This window comes from Lipotes vexillifer, unplaced genomic scaffold (assembly GCF_000442215.2).
Source record: "Lipotes vexillifer unplaced genomic scaffold, Lipotes_vexillifer_v1.1 scaffold317, whole genome shotgun sequence".
Taxonomy (NCBI): domain Eukaryota; kingdom Metazoa; phylum Chordata; class Mammalia; order Artiodactyla; family Lipotidae; genus Lipotes; species Lipotes vexillifer.
Genome location: NW_006782029.1, coordinates 2,203,351 through 2,227,669, shown reverse-complemented (window position 1 = coordinate 2,227,669; position 24,319 = coordinate 2,203,351). Strand labels below are relative to the sequence as shown.

Here is a 24,319-nt window from a genome sequence, read left to right as displayed (position 1 = left end):
GGGCTCTAGTTTAGGATCATATATTACATTTAATTGTCATATCTGTTTAGTCTTTTAAAATTTGGAACTATTTGGAAAGTTTCTCATCCTTTATCTTTTATAACATTGACATTTTTGAATACTATAAAAGTGATGCTATGTCTTTCTCAGGATATCATATCTGGAGACACTGATGTCCATCTTGCCCCTCACTGGTGATTTTAATTTTGATTACTCCATCAAGGTGATGTCTGGTTTCTCTACTGTATAGTTATCATCTTCTTCTTGTAACTAATAAGCAGTCTATGGGGAAGATGCTATGAGACCATGCAAATATCCTGTTCCTTGTTAAACTCACAGCTGCCCCACCCCTATTAATTTTCACTGTGATAATTTCAAAATGGTGATTTCCCAACTCTACCACTCCCTTCAGATTTACTAGTGGCAGTCGAGATATAGATATGCTTTAGATGTGGACATAGTAGGAATCCCTGGGAATTCACTTAATCTATAGATTCTGAAGCCGCACCTCTATAGATTCTGATTTAGAAAGCTTGGGTGGGAGCCAGTGTGGGTACGTAGAATCCATGTGTTTGTTTTTTTTTTTTTTGCGGTACGCGGGCCTCTCACTGTTGTGGCCTCTCCCGTTGCAGAGCACAGGCTCCGGACGCGCACGCTCAGCGGCCATGGCTCACGCGCCCAGCCGCTCCGCGGCATGTGGGATCTTCCCCGGACCGGGGCACAAACCCGTGTCCCCTGCATCGGCAGGCAGACTCTCAACCACTGCGCCACCAGGGAAGCCCGAATCCATGTATTTTTAAAAAGTCTCAAGAGATTCTGATGTGGAAATAGGTTTGGAAATCACTGGACAAATGGTTAAAACACTCAACAATGTTATATTATTTCATAGTGACATTAGACAAAGACAGTTAACTTTCTTTCCTCCTACATCTGCATCTTTAAAATAGGCACAATTAAGATATCAACCGTGGATATTGAGGTAATAAATGAGATTCTGATTTGAACTTATTTTCTTTGTAAGGGTAATCCAAGTTATTATGATTATTTATATTGGCAGTATGCTTCACATGATACATATGAATTTTTCTAAAATCGAAAGAGGTTAATAACTTTAAAATAGTATATGACTGAGTTAAGTTTGGAATATTTTTTAATGCCTTTTTGATTGAGATATAATTTGTATACCATAAAATTCACCCTTTAAAAGTGTACAAGTCAGTGGTTTTTATTATACTCACAAAGTTGTTCAACTATACCACTATCTAATTCCAGAACATTTTTATCACCCCCAAAAGAAGCCCCATACCTATTAGCAGTCTTTCTCTAATACCTCCTACTATAGATATAAAACACTGCTTACTTTTCTATCTCTGGATTTGCCTCTTCTGGACATTTCATATAAATAAAATCATACAATATGTGGCCTTTTCTGTCTGGCTTCTTCCACATAGCAGAATGTTTTTAAGGTTCATCTACATTGTAGCATGATTTAGTACTTCATTCCTTTTATGGCTGAATAATATTTCACTGCATGGATATAGCACATTTTATTTATTCTGTAATATTTTTGTATACTTACCAAGTCCAATGAATTTTCAGTGTTATTCCCTTTTACATTTATTTCTGGAGGTAAGCTACTTTTCCTAAGTTCCTGAAAATAAACCTCCTATTCTATAATTAAGAGTAGTTGTTATTGTTTTTCAGTTCTATGCAGATTTCCTTATTGCATTTATTGTTTCTTAACGAGATTGCTTAGAATCCTGTAACACTTGAAAAAAAATCAAGTGTTTTTTTGATTTTTTGACCATCAGCTATTGTCGTATGTTTCTGTTGTCAAAACAAGCATTTTGCTTTTTGGGGAGCTGATTATTTCAACAGTTGAATATATTAGCTAAAGGGATCTCCTGAGGTGTAGATGTTTGGTTTTATTTAGCATAAAGGAAGCATGACACAATTATTAACTTGTCTGTACTTTACAGTCAAGCTGCCATAGGGTTTGGAACCATTAGAATGCATTAATATGTTTTATTTTGCTGAAGTTACAAAAACTTCAGTAGTTGGGGAGCCACCATTTCTAGGCACATCATATATAACTTTTTTTGGGAAACAGAAGCGTACTTTATAGTTTTTTTTGGAAGCAGGAGTTTAACAAGGCTGAATTGCAGTAATTACCTTAGGTATACTTAGCTTTAATTTACTAGCACTGACCCTTTTTTGGAGGGGAGGTCAGGACCTTCTTTGAGAATCTCATAAAAGTTTTGTACCTTCCCCTAGAAAATGTACACATGTACATGTACTCAAAATTTTGCGTATAATTTCAGAGGGCTTGTGAATTCTTGCTTTAATGGATAAATGAAATTTTTTACAGAAATTAGGAAAAAGAAGGTCGGAAAGAAGGGGTTATCAGTGTCAGATCTGTCCCTGAGAAAGCTCAGTAGAGTTGAGGATAAGAAAGAAGCTAGGGCAGTAATCGGGAAAGCATAGCTAATAATACGTTCCAAGGGCCATCTGTCTTTTTTATTTTTTGGCATGTGGGACCTTAGTTCCCCAACCAGGGATTGAACCCGAGCCCCCAGAAGTAGAAGTGCAGAGTCTTAACCACTGGACTGCCAGGGAAGTCCCCCATCTATCTTTTTGCAGTTTGATTCTTTCTGTGGCACTGCATGTTTTGCTTCTGTTTTCATTTCCTCTTTTCTCTCCTCTTTCCCACCCAGGGAAGTCTTTGTTCACAGTTTATGGTTCCAATCACCTGGAGTTTACACTTGGGATTTAAAATCAGATCTAAATAATAATCTATACATATTATACAATCTTCCAGTTAGCAATTGCCACTAGAAAATATTTTATAAGTTCTTCTAAGTGTGCATGCTTAACTTGAAAATTGATGTGGTAATTTGCTGATAAATGTCTTGAAGAGCATAAAATGTTGTAATTTTTGCCTTAGCCTATTCATCTTATCTCTAGTTTCCCGCCGCGCCCCCCCCAGTCAAGGATGTAACTTAGTAATAGACGTTTTGGACCCCTCCTTGTCTGTGTGTTTCCCCCCAGCCATCACCTTCTACCTAAAATAGTTCCAGACTTCTGACATTGGCAGACACCTTTGCATTAAAACCGTGCCTCTCAAAATAGGGATCCTGGGAAAGGTTCATTGTGAGGGCAGAACCATTGTGATATGAAGTCTCTTTTCAAAGAGATCTTATCTTTTCCCTATCTGCGTTATAGACCTAAAGAAAAAAGAAAATTAATCAAAAATGTCAAAATTGAAATAATTTTTGCGCTAAGTCTTCTTTTTCTGGAAGGGGTGAAATGCATTGTCTTAAGATTCTATAGGATAGATAATGATTCACAATTATTGTTTTATTTTTCTTTTTTATAGTAATATTCATTGTGGAATCTTAACAATTTTTATTATGCTTCTTTTTTGGCTGAGTTGGGTCTTCGTTACTGCGCACAGGCTTTCTCCAGTTGTGGTGAGCGAGGGCCACTCCTCGCTGCAGTGAGTGGGCCTCTCACTGCGGTGGCCTCTCCTGTTGCGGAGCACAGGCTCTAGGGGAGCGGGCTTCAGCAGCTGCGGTGCACGGGCCCAGTAGTTGTGGCTCATGGGCTTAGTTGCTCTGAGGCATGTGGGATCTTCCCGGACCAGGGATTGAACCCTTGTCCCCTGCATTGGCAGGTGGATTCTTAACCACTGAGCCACCAGGGAAGTCCCTATTATGCATTTTTTATCTTAAAGTCTGCAGAGCTTTTTTTTTTTTAATCCCACTTTGGCTTCTAACCAGCTCTTTCAAATCAGAATTCAGAGCAGGTAGAGAAATGCTTTTAAAATGCATATTTGATGTAGTAAGTGCTATGCTATGCTTCTGAAAGCGCCAGGGTCACAGCTGCATACATGAAAATGCATGGTGACTGCAGGCATTGTTTCCTCACACAGAAAAGGCAATCTGTGTCTATCGCTGAATTTAAGATGTAAATCAAATCATAGCTTTCCTACATTCAGAGATGTAGCAGAAAGGTTGAGGTGACCTAAAGGTTACAAGTAACTTTTGCTTTTTGCCTACTACAAGACTAATTTTTTTTTTTTTTGCTCCCTCTTTTCTATTAAGATTGATGTATTTATACTTGGAAAGGTGAATCTAGTTACATACCTTATTTTATTGTTGTCTCTGCGCTAGTCTAGTGGAACCACGAATTTATCATTTACTCCCTTCCCCGCTCCATTCTGCTAAGATGCATGTACTGCTCTGTGTTGTTGACAATGTTATTAAAGGGCAGGGAGCCCTGAAGTATTAGGTACCAACTCTGCATGCTTCCTCTGTGCTTTTTTTCTCCGAACAATATGGACTTTGAAACAATGTACTTAGAGGGGTTGTGATGTTGGTTTTTCATGATCCATTCAAAGAGTTTAAAAAGGTGCTTTGGGGAAAGTGTGTGTTTGTTACATTTATTTTAGATGTGCATTTGGCACTGAAAGGGAAACATAAGAGTAAGAAGGTAGACACCCAGCTTTCAAGCTGCTTATGCTCTAGTTTAAGATAAAAATTTACCTGCATGATAATCATAATAGTACCCCATTTATGGAATATTCTGTGTGCTAGTTACTGTATTAAATGCTTTACTTAAAATGGCAGTTAAAACATTTACAAATCATGAAATGGGAACGTGCCAAAGAACATACAACAAATTGGGTCATCTATGGCAGAAAAACAACAACAATAACAGCAGCAACAATAATAATAACCACACAGTGAAGGAGAAATTACAGGTACTAGAGGCCAATGAAGGGTGACCTGATTGCCTGGTTTGTATTGATTTCAATTTTAGAAACAATGTTATTCTCTTTTAAGAAGAAAACAGAACCTACTGGATGTCTCAAGAGTTAGGAAATCTTGATTTAAAATTTTCTGTGGGCTTATTCTGGATATAGCACTGCATTTCTCTCTGAAGTAAAAAATATAAGATGCTTTATTTCTTTGAGATAAAAATAGGAGACCTCTGTTTTGAGGCCCTAGATTTTATTAGACGTTGACCTTAAAGCTGTTTAAGCTTGGCATAGAATTATTAATAGTTGAGAGCCTTCTTTATTGGTTTCTGCCTTTACAGGATTTGGTTCCACCTCTGGTCCCGAGCAGTACCAAGATTAGGGCTTTAATGGGTGACCTGGGTTCTATAACTTTAGCACTGGAAGGTACTTAGTCTGATTTCCTCATTTTACAGATGAAGAAACTTTGCCCAAGAGAGGTTAATTCTCTTGCTTGAGATTACACAGTTTGTTGCAGAGACAGAATGTGAATTTGGAACTCTTGACTCTTTTAATTAAATGTTTTTCCTCCACTATTTCACGTCACCTCTCCACTTCTAGTCTTTCTTCTGAGACATGGTTGTGGCAGCATAACAGTAAATGATTTGGATGATGCTATGTAGGCCCTGCTTATCTAAATAATAATAATGATTTCAGTGTCCCACATTTGTGTTTGTTTTTCATAATTGTACAGCTTATTGTCACTGTTTGCTTTACAAGTGATCAGGTTGATTGTATGTTCAACCCATCTATCACTTTGAATAAAGGGTTTTAGGCAGCTTACTCTTTATGCCTTGAATACCAGGTTTGGGTATAATTGACATTTTAAGGCATAACCCAGGTTTTGTTTTGGTGTTCTTTTGTACCACATTATTTCTTTTTTTGATCAACAGTCCTTCAAATGAAGAGCAAAATTTACTTTAAATTGTGGATTCTTCCATTTACCTTGACCTTTCTCAGTTGGAGGTACTTGAAAGAAGTGGCTAACAAGCATTGAGTGAGAAGAAAGAAAAGAAAAATCTTGAATAATCCATTAATTTAAGAATCAATCCTTGAATATTTCAGGAGTGAACTATACTTAGCCTTATGACTTCTTTTTAACATCTTTATTGGAGTATACTTGCTTTCCTTATGACATTTTAAATGCTCTAGTTATAATATTTTAAATGGAAAATAACTCTATTTTCTATCATACCAAATTAGCATGCATAATATTTAATGCTGTTTGTTTATTTTGGAACATGCTTCTATGTTTTGCAAAGGAATAATTTTACATTTGTTTTCCATCTTAAGTCTTCTAGTTTCTACTCTACCGTTACTCTTGTGCATCTAATGTTAATATTTGATGATTATATTTCCATAAGACTCTTCAAATTTTGAGCATGATCGATTGATTGCTTTTGGTTCAGTATAAAGGATGAAGGTGGGATAATAGTCTTTTTGAATAACTCAGGGCTAGTACTGTGTTTTTGTGAGTTTTGTGCCTCATAGTGCTTTCCATTTTACCTAGTGCAGTGGTTCTTAACCAGGGACAACTGTGGCCCCAGGGGACACTTGGTAATGTCTGGAGACATTTTCGATTGTCATGTGCCTAGGTTGAATGCTATTAGCGTCTAGTGGGTAGAGGTCAGGAATGCTCTTAAACATCCTATAGTGCATTGAACAATGCCAACAACAAAGAATTATCTGATTCCAAATGTCAATAGTGCCAAGATTGAGAACCCCTCATGTATGGCAGTTGCATGATAAAGTATATTGAATTTAAAACTATGTCCATTCTATAAAGCATAAGGCTTTACATATTATTTTTTATGTGCATTCACATACCAATTTGATGATTCACAAGGGAGAATTTAGCTCTTTGCTTCAAATTCATTCTTTGCTCAAAGTATTAAAACAAAATTTTGGCAATTATAATTGATTTTAAGTTAGTTGTACTCAGTTGAAATAGTATAATATTGGTAATCAATGTTAATCAGTAGTAATATTCAACATTTTTAATTTGTACTTCCTTTCTTCCTCGAGGTTTTTAACTTCTTGGAATCAATATTGTATATTATTCTTACAGTATTTCCACTTGGATCTGACATAATCAATTCTCTGGAAAAGTTAATTATCCAGATGTCTAAGTCAGTAATTAATCTGGATAAATCCCTATTTTATATTCTTCTTAATCTCATCTTTAGAGTTTTAAGTCTGAGATACTAAAAAGAATTTGCTGAACCCCAATACTAGCAAAGCGGGCCTTCAACTTCATGCAACAAAGAAGAGGAGGTCCCACAATTCCAGTGAGGTAGAAGCTAAATTATAACAGAGTTGTTTGCTATATATGCATCATTCCCAATCCTACTTTAAAATTACTACCTCTTACCTCTGTTGACCTGATTTAATCTGGACAAGACTTTTTTAAAGGAGATAGATTCTTAACAGTTTTTAAACAGGAGATGGATCCTTGATGACAGTTTTTGGGGGTGGGAATTGAGGGGTGGGAAGAGTTAGGGGGTGACTTATAAGGGAAGAGTATTGCAAAGCACTAAAGTGCTTTATGATCACACAAAAACTATGTGGCCACTTGTTGGATTTTCTTCTTAAATAGTCATGAATGCCACCATTAGCTGGAGGATTAATAGATGGTAATATCTGATGCTCCTCACTTCAGTATAGTGCTTGTCAGAAGGAAAACCCATAGCTAAAATAATTGCAGTTGCTGTTCTTTCCTTTTTATTCATGTTTACTTGAACATGACCTACTGAATTCGTAATCTAAGAAGTTTGGCTGATGTGACATACTTGAGAGGCTTTAAGGATTTGTAACATTTGTGTCTTCATATCTGTAGCAACTAGAAGCAAATTCTAGATAGGTTTAACTGCCAAAGAGTTTGGAATTTGGAAATGTGATTTTGATAGGATCTTTGAATTTTGGCATAAAATGTTGCTTGGAGCGATCCCTTAGCAATGGCAGTAATCTGATCAGTCAGAAATAGCCTGTGCTTTAACAAACAGGAGGCTGCCAGCATGTGAAGTTAGTGTCTAATAGATTAGGTGAGGTTGAGGAGAAAATAGAGAGATGGTGTTATAATAACCAGAAACTTTGTAGTAGTGTCAGAGAGGTGTTTAACATGAGGGTTTCAGTGTGATGGATCTGCCATACTTTTCTGTTTAAGAGAGAGAAAAATCAGAAAACTTGCCAACTCCTAACCTCCCTCTTCTGTGGTTTTTCACTTGTACCGGTTTTCAACCTGGCAACACATTGGAATTGCTGGAAGAGTTTTTAAAAATTACTAATGCATGGGCTCCACTCCTAGCAACCCCAGTATAATTGAAGCCTGGGCATTGGTATTTTAAAAAGAGCTCCACAGATGAATCAAACATGCAAGCAGGGTTGAGCACCACTGCTTTATAGCAGTGCATCAGAATTGTCTGGAGAGCTATTTATTAGGTCTGGCTGAGGCCTGAGAATTTATTTTCATTTCTAACAAGTTCCCAGGTGATGCTGATATTGCTGGTAAGGCGATCCCATTTTGAGAACCACCAAGAAGGCTATTTTAAAAAATCATTTGGGTGTAACTGATCTTTTTCTTTTTTTAAACATTGCTAGTGCTATATTATTGGGTTAAAAATTAAGATTAAAGAGGGCTTCCCTGGTGGCGCAGTGGTTGAGAGTCCGCCTGCCGATGCAGGGGACATGGGTTCGTGCCCCGGTCCGGGAAGATCCCACATGCCGCGGAGCGTCTGGGCCCGTGAGCGATGGCCGCTGAGCCTGCGCGTCCGGAGCCTGTGCTCTGCAACGGGAGAGGCCACAACAGTGAGAGGCCCGCGTACCCAAAAAAAAAAAAAAAATTAAGATCAAAGAAAAGTATTATGCATATGATTCTTTTTATGTAAAAAAGATAGGTGTATCTATATGCTTTGAATTTTTTTTTCAAATAGCATTTTTAATTTTTAAAAAAATTTGAAAAATAATAGATACATGTATATGTATAACTGAATCACTTTGCTGTACACCTGAACTAACACATTGTTAATCAACTACAAAATAAAATTAAAAGTTAAAAAAATAAAAGAAGAATGAAATAATGCCATTTGCAGCAACATGGATGGGACCTAGAGATGATCATATAAGTGAAGTAAGTCAGACAGAGAAAGACAAATACTCTATGACATCACTTATATGTGGATTCTAAAAAAACAGTACAGGGACTTCCCATCGGTCCAGTGGTTAAGACTTCGCCTTCCAAAGCAAGAGGTGTGGGTTTGATCCCTGGTTGGGGAGCTAAGATCCCACATGCCTCACAGCCAAAAAACCAAAACATAAAGCAGAAGAAAAACTGTAACAAATTCAATAAAGACTTTAAAAATGGTCCACATCAAAAAACATCTTAGGGCTTCCCTGGTGGTGCAGTGGTTGAGAGTCTGCCTGCCGATGCAGGGGACGCGGGTTCGTGACCCTGTCCGGGAGGATCCCACATGCCGCGGAGCGGCTGGGCCCGTGAGCCATGGCTGCTGAGCCTGCGCGTCCGGAGCCTGTGCCCCGCAACGGGAGAGGCCACAGGAAAAATTGATAAACTGGACTCTATGAAAATTTAGAACTTTAGCCCAGTTAAGAGAATAAAAGGACAGACTACGGCCAGGGATAAAATATTTGCAAATCATATATCCAACAAATGATTAGTATATAGACTATATAAGAAACTCTTAAAATCTCAACAGTAAAAAAAAAAAAAAGAAAAAAACTTAAAAAAAAAAGTAGTACAAATGAACTTATTTACAAAACAGAAACAGACTCACAGACATAGAAAACAAACTTACGGTTATCAAAGGGGAAGGGAGAGGGGAGAGATAAATTGGGAGTATGGGATTAATAGATGCACACTACTATATATAAAATAGGTAAATAACAAGGATTTACTGTATAGCACAGGAAACTATATTCAATATCTTGTAATAACCTAAAATGGAAAAAAATCGAAAAAAAGAATATAGATATATACATATGTATATATGTATAACCGAATCAGTTTGCTGTACACCTGAAACTAACAATAAAAAAAGCCACATCAAAACTTTGTTTAGTGCTTCATAGTTTAAAAAGCTAATGAATTTACAATTTCTAGTAGACTTTTTGAACTATTTAAAATAATTTGTGCTTTTTTCCTTTTTTTTTTAAGCCCCATTATATGAGGATCCTTCACATTTCAGATCTTTTATTTTATATAGTCTTTTAGGTATCTTAATCGATGTAGCCCAGATAAAAGATTTGTCATTGTTCAACAGAAATTTCAAAAATTTATAATTTGCAGAGTTTATTTGATATGGGAGAAATATTTTCTTTTTTCTCACCTTAAGTATACTGGGGAAACACAGAACCATATACTGAGAAAAATGGGGGTAAGTGGGAACAGAGACGGAGAAATAGTGCTTATAGGTTGGGGCAGTGTTAGAGGAAATGGAACCTTCCAGGTTTGGAAAGAGATCAGCAAGAGGAGGAGGTGGCCGGTGATTTCCAAGAATGCAGGAATCAAGGGGATGGATATGAAAGAGCTACTGGATTGAGAAGCTTGGTCAAAGTCATAGAGCTATTAAATGGCAGAGTCTGCTGTCAAATTTGGGTCTCTAAGACCCGGGTTTTTTCTCTTTTCTGGAAAAGAATTAGGTATAGGGAAAAAAATAGTTCTAATGAGCCAACTCTGCAACAAATGCAGCAAATGATATTTTTGTGACAACTTTGAATCTAGATGGTAGTGGCTTTTTTGTAGCTATATTTGGATATTAAGAAGGTGTAGTCCTGAAATGACAGCTTCCAATGTGACTTTCTGTTTTTCAGAAACCATCCTCAGCCTTTGATCACTGTGCTTGAACACAGACCTGATTGCTGGCCAGTACTTTTGCAACAGCTGACAACTTTTTTCCAGCAATGCCCTGAAAGGTAATGTAAAATAAAATAAATGAGGGAGATGTATAGTATATGCTAATTTTAGAGTTTTTCTTTTAAGCTGCTTTGACTGTAATGTTTTCTCCTGAAGTAAGGACATGTCTTAGAGCAGGATATAGTTTTCTATTTTCTTTTTAAGAGAAAAAAATCCTACCAGATTTACTGATTGTTGAAATATTGACTATGAGAAAAGCTATTATTAAATAAGCTAAGCATTGGTTAGTTGGGAAAGTTGATTGGAAATATTTGGTAAACTACTACATGGTACATATGGAAGACAGGTTCTTCCCTCTGGAAATTGATTAGTGAGTTAATCTCTCCATTAGAAACCAGTGCCAGTTGGGATTAAGCAGTCCTGCCAAATGGGACCAGATAGCTGCCATATGTGCAGTTAGTTTAGCTTCACCAAGGCCTTCTGCCTTCTGATGCTCCTCAAAGCTTTCTCACATCCTTGTTACTATGGCATTGGCTCAGGCAGTCATCTCTTCCTGTGGCTATTGCCACCTATTCCTAACTGGCATCTCTGCCTCCGATCTCATCCTGTTTGAGGCCATTCTCTAAGCATCCATCAGGGTGATGCATCAAGAGAGCAGATCTTATTGCATCCCTCCCTTTCTTAAGTTGCTGCAGCTGTGATTTTCAAACTGCACTTGCAATGTATAGGCTAAGCATGGAAACACCCTTGCACCCCGTCAGCTCTTTTTCTTATAGACTGTTTTTTTACGTGTTGATATCTTTTGGAAGCTTTCTATTGGAAAACAATAGTTTGGTCTCTGAAATAGTTGGAAAATCCCTGGGCTACAGGATGAAATCTATTATGTCATGCTAGGCTCTGTGTATGTTCTGTTTCACCAATTTTATTTTCTCCTATCTTTATCTCATAATTTATGAATTATGTATTTCAGCAGTACACCAACTTGCTTTGGTTCCACACAGGAAACAGTGCTGTTTCCTCACCTCTGTGCTTTTTCTGACTAATACCCTAGCCCTTTCTTGATTAATTTCTCTATTTTAAATCTCTCTTTAGGGACTTGCCTGGTGGTCCAGAGGGTAAGACTCTGTGCTTCCACTGCAAGGGGCACGGGTTTGATTCCTGGTCGGGGAATTAAGATCCCACATGCTGTGTGGTGTGGCCAAAAAACTAAAAAAAAATAAAAAAGATCTCTGTTTAGGTATTGTCTCTCCTAGGAAGTGTGTACTTACCACAGGCTGAATTAGGTATCTCTTTTACATGCTCCCTTAGTAACTTCAGTTGTGATTTCTAACATCATTATACTTACTGTATGGCCTTATAATTATTCTCTTCCTTTAACTGTGAAACCCTCTTACTTTCTTGAGGGCAGGGACTGTGTCTCAATATTCTTCATATTAATAATGCCTGGCACATTTTTGGGTGCTTTATAAATGTTGAATTTATATATGTATACACATGAGGCCCACAGATTGGTGGGGCCCAGGCAGTGGGTTGTAGAGGGCCTCCTAAAATATAATATCACTGCATACTTAGTATGTCACACAAGGTCATGATGGGATGGTACCATTGTCCCACGTAATCCAATGCCTGAGTTACATTTACCACACTAGCCACGTTCATGTGTTCTTGCTCTTGAAGGTCTTAGAGTGTCCTATACATACAATGTATTAGAACATTGTTTCTGAGTCTATAACTTCAATTTTAGACGGAATTTCCAGGCAGGATGTACTGCCACAGGAAGTTTTAAAAAGATATAGGGAAACTTGTAATCATCTGCCAGTGATAAAAGTCCATGTAACAATTGAATGAATACCTTAAAATAAACATTATTATCATCCTCTCTTCCCTCACCTAGGACTGCATTTCTGAAGGTAAGATATTAATATTTACTAAAAAAGTCTTTGTTCATCCATGTCAGAAAGCAAAAATAACAAATTTATAAACGTTTGTTTCATGAAGTTTCTCTTGTTAAATAGATTGGGATACTTTATAAAAGATGTTGCTGGGCTTTCCTGGTGGCACAGTGGTTGGGAGTCCGCCTGCCGATGCAGGGGACGCGGGTTCGTGCCCCAGTCCGGGAGGATCCCACATGCTGCGGAGCGGCTGGGCCCGTGAGCCATGGCCTCTGAGCCTGTGCGTCCGGAGCCTGTGCTCCGCAGCAAAAGAAGATGTTGTTGCTGATGTGCCATATTTCTTGTTAGCTTGTTTTTAGGGTAATCCTTACAAATATCTCTCTTTTCCAATGGTTTAGTTAGTCAGCAAGTAATTAACTGACTTTTTGGTTGTTTCATTTCAAAGGATTATTATATTGGAATTTGAAAGTGGTTCTTCTAATGATATATGTCCAGATAGTCATAAGGAGAAGAGATTATTAATTGAGTTGGTTTACTTATGGATAAGCTTTCATTGACTTATTCCTTTCATTTGAATTCTGGAGTGTTAGAGTATACTATCTAGAGCTTTATAGGAGTTTTAAATTATTTTATATTTATTTGCAAAGAATAATTACAGTTGTCTCATTTCTACTTTTGCACTGAGACTGTTCTTTGCAGGATGAAATTGATCACTCTGCTTGCATTTTCAGCAGACTGTTAGTTTCTTGAGATTTAATTTTAGAGTAAGTTAACTTAGTAGTTTTTACATTGTCATTTAGAAGGTAATGAAGGAAGTTTGGTAATTTAATAAGAATATAAATAGTGATTCACAACTATAGGAAGGAGGCAAAATGTTGTGACAGTAGCTTGTATTCTAGCTCTTTCTGTGTTAGGAATTGTTGATTAGAGTAGCTGGGTTCACTTTTCTTTTTTTTTGGAAAAGTCTACATGCTGTATAATTCCATTTATATAACATTCTGGAAAATGTAAAACTATAGAGTGGCAAACAAATTAGTACTTTCTAGGGGTTTGTTGGGGGGAGGGAGGTAGGGTTAAAAAGGTGAAGTATAGAGGATTTTTAAGACAGTAAAAGTATTTCATATGACTTTGTAATGGTGGATATATGACCCTATGCATTTATCAATACCCATAGAATTTTACAGCACAAAAAGTGAACTTTAATGTATGCAAATATGTGTGTGTGTGTGTGTGTGTGTGTGTATGTATGTATGTATATATATATATATCCCAGAAATGGAATGAAAGATCCCAGGAATGAAAAAAGGATGAGCTATCAAGTCACACAAAGAATATAGCTGTATTACAAACTGTATTACAAATGTGGGAAAAAACCTCGCTGGAGGTGGTAGAGTAGAAAGGTGCTAGCCTAAATGTATGGGTTCACTTTTAATAGAATGTATCAACAGATGTCCTGAAATAGCAGTGTATCTTCATGCTACATTTTTGGGGGCATGATTCTCCAGTTAAATTCTGCACTGATTTTTAGAAGGCCTGTGGTGTTAAGACTTCACCATTATAGAACCGAGAATTGGGTAAATTGACAATGGTGTCAAGGTCTTTAGGGCTGGATACTTCAAGATTGTCTAGTCTAACACATAGTTTTTCAGATGAGGGAACTAAGGAGAGCAACGTTAAATGACTTGCTCAAGGTCACATGGCTAGTGGCAGAGTTGGGCCCAAAGGCTCAGTGTTTTGATTTTCATTACAAGTCTTCTCCCACTGCTTCTCCATCCTTGGTGAACATACATGAAAGCCTTGTGTGTAGATACATGCACAGTTGGTTGCATTTTTCAACATTCTTAATCACTTTGGGATTTCAGGTTATCTGTTTTATTATTTCCCTTTTCTCCTTAAGCCCTGTTAATTGCATACCCCACTGCGGTGATAGTAGATCATCAGATACCACATAGGAAATGCAAAATCTAAAATCAGGACAGATTAAGCCACAGAGATTTTTAAAAAGTGTATTGTCCTAGGAAAGCGCAACATTATGCTCCTGATGTCAAATATTAACAGCATCTTGGAAATATATTTCTTTGTATGAACCTTGCATTTCACTTTCAGCATTTCAAAGTGGGAGAAAACTGATAAGCTATTCACGGATGTTTTTGACACCTGGCTAGTATTTATTCTTTGGGGAGTACATTATTAGCGAGAGATGGAAGAATAATGTTTCTTAAATCTCTTTTCTGCTCCATATTCTAACCCATACATACATTGTCTACTTGCTTAATCTATGAAACTTTTTTTAGTTTCCTAAAGCGGGTGGTGTAATGAAGCCATATGTTTCATAATTATGAACTCACAAGTCTTTTTGTTTTTTATGGATTGTGTGTTTGTGCTCATGAAAAAAAGAATAATCCCTCCAGATTGTGAGCATGGATTTCATCAGAGCATGGATTTCATCTGTTTTTGTTTCTTGCTTGGTTTCTAGCACATAGAAGAGTGAATGGTATACTGTAGGAACTCAGAAATTTTGTCAAGCAAATAAATGAATAGATTAAATCTTATCAATTTGGTAACTTTTTAATTTTTATTAATGTTAATGGTGTTTTGAAATCACATTGCTGTGGGATGTATAGTATTATAAAATTATGTTGTCAGGCATAACTCAAATGCCATTTCCTCCAATAAGTATTGCACTTTATACCTTTCTTTTAGCAGTTGTCACTTTCTATTCTCTAGTCCAGAAACAGAGCTGATTGTCCCTGTTAGACTATATGCTTCTTAAGGATAGATAATGCCTGGTTCATCTTTGTATCTTATCTAGTAATAATTTATATATAATCAATATGAAAAATATTAAAATTGTGATACTTAATCGATGCATGCTAATTGGAAATCCACTCTATAACTTAGTGTAAACGAATCAATTAATTTAATGATTGAGCATCTCTTTGAGGGCCTAGTGTGTACAGTTATTTGGGATACAGCATTAAACAGAAATCCATGGTTCATGCCCTCATTGGCTTATAGTCTGTCAGGGGATGGAGATATTAAATAAATAATGACAATAAAGTCATTATCCTGTGCAAGCACATAATGGGGATCTGACCAAGGCTAGGTATCAGGGAAGGCCCTCAGGAAGTCATTTTAAAGGGAGAACTGAAAGATGATAGAAATTAGGCAGAGGATGATAGAAATTAGGGAGAAAGGGGAGAGTATTATAGGTAGATGGAACAGCAGGTGAGAAGAAAGCCCAGATGGCTTGGTAAGAGATCTGAAAGAAGTTTAGTGTAGTTCAGTGGAGAGTGGAGAAAAGCAAAAAATGAGACTGGAAAGAGGCCAAATTATGAAGGGTTTGTGAATTGGGCTAAGTACTTTATCTTAAGCATAAGTTTTTTCAAGCTGATTAATGACATGATCAGATTTTTATATCTGAAAGGTCATTCTGGCATTTTAGTGTCTTTGGACTTGGAGTTATTGGGATGTATTGTAATCTAAATAGATCCGAAACATTTGTAAAATCTTCCTCCTCTGAGTGGGAAGAACTTAAGAGGAGGGACTTGACAAATTACTCTGCCTCAGTTTCTGTATCTGCATAATGGGATGATAATATTTTTATTTCATAGGGTTGTGGTGAGGATTGATTGAGTTTAAAGACATAAAGTGCAGTAACTTGCACACTCTGAGTGCTAACAAGTTGATAAGTAAATGTTAACTGTTATCATCACCTTCTTGGGATGTCTGTATGTCTTTGTTTTACATAGGACCTTACCTGTCGAGTTTTTCCAAAAATGCATGCATACTCCTGGAAAAATGGATCCTAAAGTCTGTAATTCTAAAAAGGTTCTCAGATGATTCTGATGTTCACCAAAGACTGGTCCTGGAGATGTAGATGCTATTCTAGTGTGCAAATAGAGGCCCTCTTAGTCCTGGGCACCAGGCTTGTGGGCTCCAGGTGTTGAGTCATTCTCCCCACTGTACAAAGAACTGTTTGGCATGGGTTTAGGTGGGTCATGGTGGAATAGAAGAGTCATGAAAAAAAGATACACTCAATGGTATCATAGTTTATGATATGTCATGAACTCTAAGTTGATGTTTGACACTTAACTTGCATGGTACTCTGTTTAACTCAGTTACTGGCTTATGCATTCCATGACTTACTTGCAGGTCAGAAGTTTCATGTATCCAAATAATGGCACCGTTTCTATGGTATCTGTATTGTGAACCATCCCAGTTACAAGAATATGCTAAACTCCGACTAGCTCTGCTCAAAGTCTTACTTCACCCCCGGGTTCTTTGTGACAAAGAACAGCCATCAATATTGGAACAACAGATGCTACAACTGTGTTGCGACATGGTTCCATGTTTGCAGGTAAGGCCTTTCCTCCTCCTTCACTAATATAGCACCAGCATTAGTAAGTGGTGATTGTTATTTTTGTACATAAAATAGAGCCCATGTGATCTGGCAAACAGCTCTAGAAATGCTTGCAGGGTTTTGGAGATGCTGAAGGAAACAAATCTAGATTTCACTTTAATATATACAATGTTAACTAAATTCACAGAAATATAAACCAACATAGTCCATTTTAGGATTAGTAGGAATGAAATCTATAAGAAAGACTTCTCAGGGAAAATAATTTTGCATTGAGGTTTTCCTTGTGCTGGAGACTGAGAGGGTTATAAGGAAAAAAAATGTCCTTTTTGTGTAAGTTTGGAAAAAAGGCATCTCTCTGGCCAGATGTAGCCCTAGGGACGCAGGGCTTGACCAGCTGAGTGCTGGCTAGATTCCAGTTTTCACAAGTCCCCTTACAGTATATGTGGTGACGCTGATAGATCCTGCTCTTGGGAAGACCACAGTCTAGTAAGAGAGCTAAAACAAGTATATATATTTGTATAATTCAAAGTAGATGGATGAAGTATTTTATCCGTACAGAGGTTTGGATAAAACGCTTAGGGAATTCAGGGGAGAGGTAAATTTGAGCTGTCTCTATAACTACAGATTTAAAAAAAATTCCAGTTGCCAGCTTGTTGTGATTTGGGTGTAGTGATTCATTTATCCCATCCCACCATCTAGGTTTGTTGTTTGCCTAGAATCTGAACACCATGCTGCTTAGCTGATGGAGGGAATCTGTGATTATTTTTCAAGGTGATCACTTGAGGTCACAGATGACCTGTTTTAAGTTTGTGTTAACAAGGAGTCACTAGAGTGGCTCTTTTACGGCTCATAAATAGGCTTTCCTGTAATCAAGGCAGAGAAAAGTTAATTCAAGTGAATTCTCCTGTGGCTTTTCCAAAGCTTTTGTTTTGTGTGGGCAATAAAGCAACGTATAGGCGGATGTCTTGAACTAGCGTACAGTTTTTCCATATGATGCTTGCATTACCCTGTTCTGTGCTCTTTGGTAGATGTTTGCCTTCATCGTCATCAACCTATATTGACAAGCCTAAATACTTCTATAAGTGTGCTCTGTGCAATATTTCTGGAAATCTGTGGTTTGTTAATATAGTCAAGATAGGTGAGGAAAAAAGAGATCCGTCATTTGGAACTAATGGGACTAGTGACATAAATACATTGAATAACTTAACAAATCAGCTTTATTGGAATGAAGAATTTGAGAGTTGGGAGGGGTCTTAGGCAGTGTCATCCATTTTCCCACGGGTTATAGGCACTTCTTTTCCTCTCTGAGAGACAACCATCCCACGACTAATTAAATATTTTAGTGATAGGAAGCATGCTATTTTGCAAGGCAACCATTTATTATTTTTTTTTTAGCAAGTACTTCTAATTGACCTGCATTTTCCTAAGATTACCCATTAGTCCCCCTTCTTCTCAGAACAAAGCAAAATAAGCTTTTTAAAAAGCCCATCTGCATCCTATCTTGCGTTGTTTCTCTCTTCCTTCCTTTTCTTCCCTTTCATCCTTTACTCCCTCCCTCCCTCCTTTCTTTTCTTCATCAGTTTCTTTACTTCTCCACATGAAATGGTTTTGACTTTTCACTGTTATTTGCAAGGAATTCTCTAGTTTATTGGTGTTGAGAATGTGTCACTATGAAATGTTCTTCTTAGAGCTGAATACGGTAGTATAGATGTGGTCTGATCCATACTGAGCATTTCAATACCATCATGTTAATTAAAAATTTTTTTCCTGAGAAATAGCTGTCCACCCTGTTGACCCATAGGTCAATGAGATGATGGTCAGTGAAACTCCTGTTTCTTTTTCTTCTCGCTCCAATGTTCTTCCATTTTGTATTTATGGAATTGTCTTTTTTTGGACTTACCCTGCTTTGAACTTCACTGTTGACTTTGGTCCCAGTAGTTCTTTTTAATTGTGACTTTTGTCATCTCACATATTATTCATTGCGCATGTTCTATTTCTACATAAAGAGAAACCATTACTTACAAAGTATTCTTGTTAAGAATTTTGGTAATGTGAAAGATTAGAGAGCCTTTAATGCTAAGTTGCTGAGGTTGTCTTTCAAAAATTTTTTTTATTACGGAAATTTTCAAGTATGTACAAAAAAATGCACTCGAGGAAATATATTGTCAAATAAACATGGGGCTTTACTCTGTTTTAAATTCCTTTCTTGGTGGCCTTTTGCCTTTGCCATTGTATATTTGCAAAAGAATGAAATAATTTAGCTACTGAACTGTTCACATTTATTTCTTATAACTTAAGTATTCTCTGCTGTCTCCTCCCCTTGATCTTTTAATAGTTTTTTTTCTTCTTGTTTGTTCGGAATTAACTTCTCTCTCTGTGTATAACTTATAGTCATTTTGGGTTATTATGGTGGTAACGACTGGTGAAAGGTACAGCTGGTTAACTGTAGGCTTTCCTCTTGATGAATTTAACAGACACAAGGCTCCTGATTGAAGCAGATGGTTCATTGTTTGTAATCTCTGGGAAATGCCAGTGTGTCTGTGAGCAGGACCATATCCTTAATACTAACTCCAGAATTTTGATCAGAACAGCTGGGTTTGAATTGAATTGGGATTTTCAAGAGCACCCAAGTCCTTCCTATCTAATACATTAGCCAGCTGAGAAGACACTACCATTTGAATGTCGTCTTTCAGTGCATCTGCCAAGTGTGGAAATGATGCTCTCAGTTAAGGTTGTCTGAGCAAATTTCGTTCAGATGAAGGGCTTAGCAGTGCATTAGAATAACACGCCAACCCTTTTCTTCCAGGTAGCTATGTTGAAATTATAGAAAGGAGAGTCCATTTGGAGAACTCAGAACCAACTTTAATTAATTTCCTTCAACATGTTGGTACTGTCATGTAATTTGTCTTTAAAAATCTGCACTCAGAGTAGTTAGAAGAATAAATGAAAAGAATTTGTGCCAGCCAGCAGTAACAAAAACAGTAGCAAATTGTGTTTTGGTTAGTGACAAAAGGAGAAAGCAGAGTTGTATGGTTTAACTCTCTCTGAGTTACATAAATTTCTTCATCCCTTTTAAGTCTTTATAGGTTTAGAGGAAAAAAATTTTATTGGTAAAGCTTCTTATATACGCTAAAATTATCCTTTGGTTTGTGTATTATTTTAATATCACAAGGTTTTTTCTCAAACAGATGAGAGATTTGATACAGACAACAGAAGTGATGCTGTTTATCGAAGAAGTATATTTAAGCCTTCTGCGTCATCCTGTTTTCTGGAAAATTCAGCTTATCCAGATGACCCTTCAGCTGCTGTGTGTCTGTGAAGTCAGCTTAAACATAACTGGGGAATGCTCATCTTTAATTCACCTTTTAGAGCACAGTGTTGAACTTCTGAAGGAGGTAAGGATAGTAAGAAGTTTTAATGTCAGTTATCACTTAAGTAGGTCTTTTAGTAGCAGGGTGGGTGTGCTCTCTTACTTTCTTGCATATCAAAGGTGTTTTGATCTAATACTATTAGATCATACTAGTAATGCATCAATAGTACCACTATCATTTATTATAAAAATGAGTCATTAAATACTCTTTGGAGCATCAGTTAAGGGTCTACCGCTGTGGTATTTTTTTCATTTATTCATGTAGAACACAAGTATTGACCACTTATATGCAACACCCTATAGAAGAATTCAGCTGACCCTTGAACAACTTAGGAATTAGGGGTGCCAATCCTCCACTCAGTGGAAAATACACATATAACTTTACAGTCGGCTCTCCCTATCTGGAGTTCTGCATCCGTTGAGTCAACCAACCGCTCATTGTGTAGTACTGTAGTACATATCTATCGACAAAAATCCATGTACAAGTGGACCTGTGCAGTTCAAACCCATGTGTTATTCAAGGGCCACTTGTACTTAGATGAAAAAGCCATTCTGTGACCTCAAGGGGCTTACAAACATGCAAATAAATAATAGTAGTACAATAAGGTAAATTGCTTGTATGGGGGTATATTTAAAGTACAGTGGGAGCACAACTTAAGGGAGGTAGGGCATGAGTTCAGATTTGAGGAAGTCTGAGTAGGAGTTTGCTTGGTACAAACCAGAGGCTGGGAAGGCATTCCAGCAGCTGGAACAGCATGTGCCCCAGCACAGAAACATGAGTGAGCAGGCAGGCATGGCTTGTTCAGAAAAAAAGTGTTGAGTGTTGCCAAAGGATTAAGGTGTAAGAGATAAGGCTGGGCCTATCATGAAGGGTCTTCCATACCACACAAATGAGCTTACATCTTATCTTCTAGGCAGTGGCATGCTATGGAAGACCTTTCAGCAAAGAGGTGCCCTCATATTTTTGTGTGTGGAAGATCATTCTGGTGGGAGAGTGGAGGAGGGTTTAGAGCAGAGCGACACTATTAGGGCAGGAAGTGAGGAGGGATGTCTTAGATTGCTAGGGCTGCCTTAACAAAATATCACAGACTGAGTGGCTTAAACAACAGAAGTTTATTTCTCACAGTTCTGAAGACTAGGAAGTCCAAGATGAGGGTGCTGGCCAATTTGATTCCTAGTAAGGGCTCTCTCTCTTCCTGGCTTGAAGAAGGCTGCTCTCTCACTGTGTCGTCACAAAGCGGAGAGAGAGCAAGGATGAGGTCTCTATTGTTTCTTCTTATAAGAACACTAATCCTTTTGTTTTAAGGCCCCACCCTTATGATCTCATTTAACTAATTACTTCTTTACCCCAAATACAGTCAGTTGGCACTTAGGGCTTCAACGTATGTATTTTGGTAGGGGGGGATCTCAGTCCATGGCAGGGGCTAATTAGGGAAATTTGAACAGGAAAAGAGAAATATAGGACATTAAATCATTAGGGCTTTGTGGTTGATTACATGGTCAAGGAGAAGGTCCTTGGTAGAGTCTCAGCTTTCTATTTTGGGCAACTGGATGGTGCCGTTCACTTGAGAAATGGTAGCCGATGCTGAAGGGAAGATGATAAATTTAGTTTTAGATATGCTTGGTTTGAGGTATGCATGGGTCATAGATGGATATATGGTTTTAGAATTCAGGATAGAAGCCTAGGCTAAAGGTATAGACTTGTAAATAGATTTCTACTTTGGGGTGGAAGTTTTAACTGTGGACTTCATGACAGGGCTTGGGATAGAATTCCAGGGGCTGTAAATATTTGGAGTGTACTGATGAAGAGAAGTCTGAGAAAGTACAGCTAGAAGGATTGTATAACAAGCAGAAGAGACAGATGACCATTCCCCTTTTTGAGATACTCCGTCCCATGTCATCTGTCTCATACATGAAAATCAAGGGAAGGAATATCTCAAAAAGGGGAATGGTCAACAGTGTCCTGGGGAGAGGATTTACGTACGGGATAGAAAGTCCCCTTAGGATCCAGCAAGTAGAAATTTATTGTTCATATTAAAGAAAGCAGTTTCAGCAGAGTGATGGTGATAGGAACCAAATTGGAATAAGGGAGTGAATGGTAACTGAGGAAACAGAGAAAGTGAATGTAGATTTTGGTAGGAGGTGGGAGCCGAGGAAGGCTCAAGTAATCTTTTGTCAGTTTTGTGACTAGCATGGTTTCATGGATGCTGGGACTTTATATATAATATTATATAATGATATATTTGTGTTATATTAATATTGTATGTATTATCTAGTATAATAGTAATATATACAGTAATATTAAAAATATATACATATTATCTATTAGATATAATAGTAATATATAGTAACACATAATATATGGTAATATATATGTTATAAATTATATAATTAATATAATCAAATAATAATGTTCCTATTCAGATGTTTATTTATATCAATTATATATAGTTATACGTATTAGATATAGCTCTAATAGATAATATATTGATATATATTATTATACTAATAATACAAAAATATATAGAAAATATGGATATGTAATATTTATAGATAAATAATATATAGAAAATATTAGTTAAATTGCTTGGAATTGCCTGTCTTAACCATAAATGTAATGTACTTAACAGTTAAATCCCATAATGTTCCTTTGTGTTTGTGTAGATTTATGTGAGTAGTAGACAGCTTTTTACAGCAAACACTTTGCTATAGCAGTTAGGTGAAACAGACGAGATCTGTGACGTTTATATTCCAAATTGTTCAGACTAGAGTGCATAAAAATCACTAGGCAGATTTCATTAAAAATACAGGACTTCCCTGGTGGCGCAGTGGTTTAGAATCCTCCTGCCAATGAAGGGAACACTGGTTTGAGTCCTGGTCCGGGAAGATCCCACATGCCACGGAGTAATTAAGCCCACGCGCCATAACTACTGAGGCCCACGCGCCATAACTACTGAGGCCCGCGCACCTAGAGCCCGTGCTCCGCAACAAGAGAAACCACTGCAATGAGAAGTCTGCTCACTGCAACGAAGAGTAGGCCCTGCTTGCTGCAACTAGAAAGTCCATGTGCAGCAATGAAGACCCAACAAAACCTAAATTAATAAATAAAATGGATTCTAAAAAAAAAAAAAGCAAATGCCTAGGGCCTACCCCTAGAAGTATTGAATTAGCAGGGCTGTGTGGGGCCCAAGCATCTGCATTTTAAACTAGTACCCTCAAATAATTTTCATAATTGTTTTATTTTTGCATGCACTGCAAACATACTTGTAAGCACCAAACAGAGCAAGAAACAGAACTTTTCTGGCCACCCCAGAAGTTTTCCAGGAGCCCAGTCCTAATCACAACCTCCTTTCTCCCCTGACTATCCTGACTTCTATAGTAGTGGCTTCTTTACATTTCTCTATAGTTTTACCGCCTATGTGTGTATCTGTTCATATCATAATACAGTTTTGGTGTGTGCATGTGTGATCTATCTTTTAGGTATCTTTTACTCCCTACCTCTTTTCTTACTGGCAGTTTGTTTACATATGGAAAAACCTGGCTTATGTGAGCTATGGAGTTTTGTACATCTTGAAATCTGCTGATTGAACCTTGTGGCTCACTTGGACATGTTTCCCAGTTAATAGGTAGTTGGCTATAGAGGCTTGATCAGATTCAGGTTTTTGTTCTGTTTTGTTTTTCATTTCTAAGACTACAGGGAATGGTGTGTTCTTTCATCAAGAAGCACATAATATATGTTGCTCTTCTTTTTATGATGTTGGTTGCTGTTAATGCTCAGTGCGTAGCTCCATTAATTCATTAGGCGTTAAGGAAATGATGGTCTAGTTCTATCTATTCTTCTTCATTTATTAGCTGGAATACTTCTATTAAAAAAGTATTTGGTTCGGGCTTCCCTGGTGGCGCAGTGGTTGAGAGTCTGCCTGCCGATGCAGGGGACGTGGGTTCGTGCCCCGGTCCGGGAGGATCCCACATGCCGCGGAGTGGCTGGGCCCGTGAGCCGTGGCCGCTGAGCCTGCGTGTCCGGAGCCTG

At 37.5% G+C, this 24,319-nt stretch overlaps 1 protein-coding gene across 2 annotated transcripts in view; it reads left to right on the top strand.

Moving 5' to 3' along the window:
• FOCAD (focadhesin) overlaps positions 1-24,319 on the top strand; it is a 294,494-nt gene that overhangs the window by 39,660 nt on the left and 230,515 nt on the right. Inside the window, exons 5-7 of one of the 2 annotated variants that reach the window (XM_007454953.1) lie at positions 10,622-10,723; positions 16,712-16,921; positions 20,113-20,314. In XM_007454953.1, coding sequence (XP_007455015.1) covers positions 10,622-10,723; positions 16,712-16,921; positions 20,113-20,314 — 514 coding nt within the window. Of the gene's footprint in view, positions 1-10,621; positions 10,724-16,711; positions 16,922-20,107; positions 20,315-24,319 lie in introns of both variants that reach the window. The other variant, XM_007454952.1, reaches the window with a different exon arrangement.